Below are 4,178 nucleotides of genomic sequence, written 5' to 3'. Positions count from 1 at the left end.
GCCGCGGCGGGCTGCCCTCCGAGCTCCCCGGGCGGCGATGGCACCGGGCGGGCTCTGACCGCCGCCCCGTCCAGGGCTTGCCGCCGCACCGGAGACTGCCGAGCAGCATCGCGTCCGCGGCGAAGCGAGGACCCTCACGCCTCACGTCGCTCGCCTGCCGCCGGATCCTGCCCTCGCCGTCGAGACTTCTCTGCGGTCCCGTCTGGACTCCGGCCGCTGTCGCCTCCGGGGTGTTCCGAGGAAGAGCCGTGGACCGGAGATCGGCGGTGCGGAGAGGAGCTCCGAGGCCCAGGCGGGGAACGGAGGCCGTCCCGCCTGAGCCGCCCGCCGCAGCGCCCTGACGGGGAGGCGCCGCCGCCGCTCGGCAGCGCCCCGCGCCCGGAGCGGGGCCACCGGGTGCCGCCGCCCCGCACCCGCGGGACTCGGTGCCGCCGCGCCTGGGCACCCGCCGAGATTGCTTTTGGAGGAGCGGACCGCGGTGGGGGCGAGGAGGAGGAGGAGGCGGGAGACAACCCCGGAGGAGGCGGCCGCCAGTGCGGGGCGGGCGGCTGCTCGCCGGGGCGGCTGGGGGACACCATGTCCAAGCCGGTGGATCACGTCAAGAGACCGATGAACGCCTTCATGGTGTGGTCGCGGGGCCAGCGGCGGAAGATGGCCCAGGAGAACCCCAAGATGCACAACTCGGAGATCAGCAAGCGCCTGGGCGCCGAGTGGAAGCTGCTGACCGAGTCGGAGAAGCGGCCCTTCATCGACGAGGCCAAGCGGCTGCGGGCCATGCACATGAAGGAGCACCCTGACTACAAGTACCGGCCGCGGCGGAAGCCCAAGACGCTGCTCAAGAAGGACAAGTTCGCCTTCCCCGTGCCCTACGGGCTGGGCGGCGTGGCGGACCACGAGCACCCGCACGGGCTGAAGGCGGGCGGGCTGCATGCCGGCGCGGCCGGCGGGCTGGTGCCCGAGTCGCTCCTGGCCAACCCCGAGAAGGCGGCAGCCGCCGCCGCTGCTGCTGCCGCTCGCGTCTTCTTTCCCCAGTCGGCCGCCGCCGCTGCCGCCGCCGCCGCCGCGGCCGCCGCCAGCAGCCCCTACTCCCTGCTGGACCTGGGCTCCAAAATGGCCGAGATCTCATCCTCCTCCTCTTCCTCGGGCTCCGGGTTGCCCTACGCCTCCTCGCTGGGCTACCCCGGCGCCGGCGGGGCGGGCGCCTTCCATGGGGCCGCCGCTGCTGCCGCCGCCGCCGCCGCCGCCGCCGCCGCCGCCGCCGCCGCCGCCGCCGCCGCCGCCGCCGCCGCCGCCGCCGCCGCCGCCGCCGCCGCCGCCGCCGCCGCCGGGGGGCACACGCACTCGCACCCGTCGCCCGGTAACCCGGGCTACATGATCCCCTGCAACTGCAGCGCCTGGCCCGGACCGGGGCTGCAGCCGCCGCTGGCTTACATCCTCCTGCCGGGCATGGGCAAGCCCCAGCTGGACCCTTATCCCGCAGCCTACGCCGCAGCCCTATGACCCGCGGCCGGAGGATGCCCGCGCAGAGCTCCGGTGCCCGTCTGCATGGCTGCCGGCGCATACGTGCGGACCGGGAGCGGGGCGAGCCACCGCCGGGACCGCGGAGGGTGACCGGGGCGGGCGATGGGGGAGCGCCGGGGCGGTGGCCGACCTGTTGCGCGTCCCCTGCCCGCTGCCCCCGGCAGAGCTTGTGTCTGTTGCATGCGGTCTGTGCAGATAGCCCAGCTGAAGCAGAAGAGAAAAAAAAGAGGAAAGAAAAGGAAAAAAAAAAAAAAAAAGAAGAAAAAAAATAAAATAACCTATCCGTCCTGCCCCTCAAAGTGCGTGTTCGGGACAGACACGGGTGTAACTCCCGTCCGCCGGCTCCGGCTTTCCCCTCCCTGGCTCCTCGCGCCCCGCGCGGTGCTCGCTCAGAACAGTCCCGCTGTAGCATCCCGCCACCGAGAGGAGAGACAGGGGTGGCTGGGGGGTAGTGAGGCCCCGGCTCGGCACGGCAGTGCCAGGTGCGGCCCCGGGAAGGGACAGGGTGGCTCTGTCCTTGGTTCGTAGCCCCTCGTGGGATCCACGCAGAGGAGGATGTCGGCGGTGTGGGATGCTGCCCGTCCCGCGTGGGTTTCTGCCCTCCGCTGCTACGGGATGCTGAGAAGCACGGGTCACGGTTTCCATAGGATAAAGACGCGTGACTCGGACCCTGTGTGTCTCCCCCCTCCCCTCCACTAATTAAGTCTCACCCTCAGACTGTAAATTTGTATATCTCTGTGGAAATGTTAGTTCTCGGATGGAAAACTCTTGTTAGTTACTTCGCCCACGGTCGATTCAGTTTTAACCTGAAAAAAAAAAAAAAAAAAAGAAAGAAAGAAAAAAAAAGGAATGCCTTTCAAAGGGAATAAAAATATTGCGAGACTGCTTAAGGACCGCAATATTATCTAAGGTTAAATCAGACTTTTTTTGTCTGAGCCATAATTATCTATTTATTATTTAGCTGAACTGAAACAGAGCTTTGCTTTGACAGAAGAGTATTCTCATTTAAAAGAAAGCCCGTCTCCCCCACCAACATGAAGTGTTTCATATGTGTTTTGGAGTACTCTACCTGTTTAGCTTATTTTAGAGCAACTGCAATTCAATTGCAAATGGAGTTTAAAAAAAAAAAAAAAGTTTAGAGAAAAAAATCCATCAGTTTAGAGTTCTTTTTTTGGTTTACTTTTGTAATGTGTATATTTTGACTAATGTTTGTGAATGAAGCTGGCTAACATGTATTTAGTTTCATTTTGGCTTTATGTAATATAAAGTGAAAAAAAAAGATTAAGTAATGGTTTTAACATTTACGTGTAAATGGTTTTCTTGTGTGATCTTCTAATTTAAAGTTAGACGTCTAAACTATATCTGTAAATTAGATTCCGACTACCACTCTGTTCATTTTTGAACAAAGAGTTTAAATAAAGCCTGAAGCAGGGAAAAGAGAAAATCCTCTATTTCTTGTTGAATTGCTAACAAGATTTTTATCTGAATTGCCCTTACGTGCCTGGTCCAGGTGAGGTGTAAGGTATCCTCTAAAGGCTGTCTTTGTTTCACTTTTGAATAGATTTACTAGGAAATCTAAATCAAGCCATTGTTATTCAGAGCCAAAAACCTGATTTATCACATTTTTAATCGTGAATAGGAAAGAAGATTTTAAAAAAAACCCTTAGTTGTTGTATTATCTTAAAAAAAAAATTTAAAAAAAAGCATTCATGGACCAGCAGAACAGAGTTCACTGAATACACTGAGAGCGTTCACAGCATTTCATCGGTTTCCAGTAACGTTTTCAGAGTGGAAAGTTGCCTGACCACTTTATCTGGTTAGCCTAAGAGCTTTGCCATTTAAACCCGTGTAATTTGTTCACCTATCTGAGCAATATTACTGCTTTATACCTGGAGTATTCTTCGCGGGCATACCCACTTGATTGCTAACTAAAACTAAACACCCTTCTTTGCCTCTAAATGGCTTTTCCCATTTGAGTGCCTAAAAATGGTATTTTCAAAGGTAAATCCAGCAAAGGTCTGCAAGGACATTTGCATGCAGCAGGAAATCAGGACCAGGATGAAACAGTCCATCCTTTCAGCGAGGGAATTGCGAGCATCTCACAACATGAGGCAATAAAACTGAGCCAGTCCCCTCACTGAGGTGGAAACCCCCGGCTCGTTTTATATGTGTGTGTGCATGTATATGCAGTATGTGTATGTATGAAGTCCATATATTTTCTTTTTTTTTTTTCTCTAAAGTGGTTGATTGCACTCTTAATCGTGGCAATAACAATAGCTCCTGAGTAAATGTCTTCCAAATCAGCCTTCGCCTTGGAATTACGTTCAAAAAGTGTGAAGTTTGGAAGATTTGCAGAACAGTCTGTTCGTTTGACCCTGATTCACTAATTAAAACGATCCTGCTTTTGTTATTCTCCCAACGCTTTGCAATATTATAAGTTAATTCATATGGTTCTGAGCGATTATGCAAAACTAATTTGGACTGTCCAGGGGTAATTATCCCTGACACGGTTAATTAAATCCTTTCAGAGCTCCGCCATTCCCTTTTGTAGCAGCCCATCACTTCTCAACACGGAACTTCCTGCTGCTTCCCTGGAAGTCACCCCAGCCCTAAATCTTAGTGACCTCCCTGCTCCTTCCAGTTCGATCCCAGAGATA

At 55.5% G+C, this 4,178-nt stretch overlaps 1 protein-coding gene across 1 annotated transcript; it reads left to right on the top strand.

Annotated features, from left to right (window-relative positions):
* Positions 1–405: 405 nt before the first annotated feature.
* On the top strand, positions 406–1,500 carry SOX21 (SRY-box transcription factor 21). Its single transcript, XM_041423403.1, has 2 exons — positions 406–1,211; positions 1,290–1,500. The coding sequence occupies exons 1-2, from the start codon at positions 577–579 to the stop codon at positions 1,498–1,500; spliced, it is 846 nt and encodes a 281-aa protein (XP_041279337.1). The 5' UTR covers positions 406–576.
* The last annotated feature ends 2,678 nt before the right edge of the window (positions 1,501–4,178 follow it).

The sequence above is a fragment of the Onychostruthus taczanowskii genome, unplaced genomic scaffold (genome assembly GCF_017590055.1).
Source record: "Onychostruthus taczanowskii isolate IOZ18803 unplaced genomic scaffold, ASM1759005v1 scaffold77, whole genome shotgun sequence".
Lineage (NCBI taxonomy): Eukaryota > Metazoa > Chordata > Aves > Passeriformes > Passeridae > Onychostruthus > Onychostruthus taczanowskii.
This window is presented reverse-complemented; position numbering and strand designations above follow the sequence as displayed.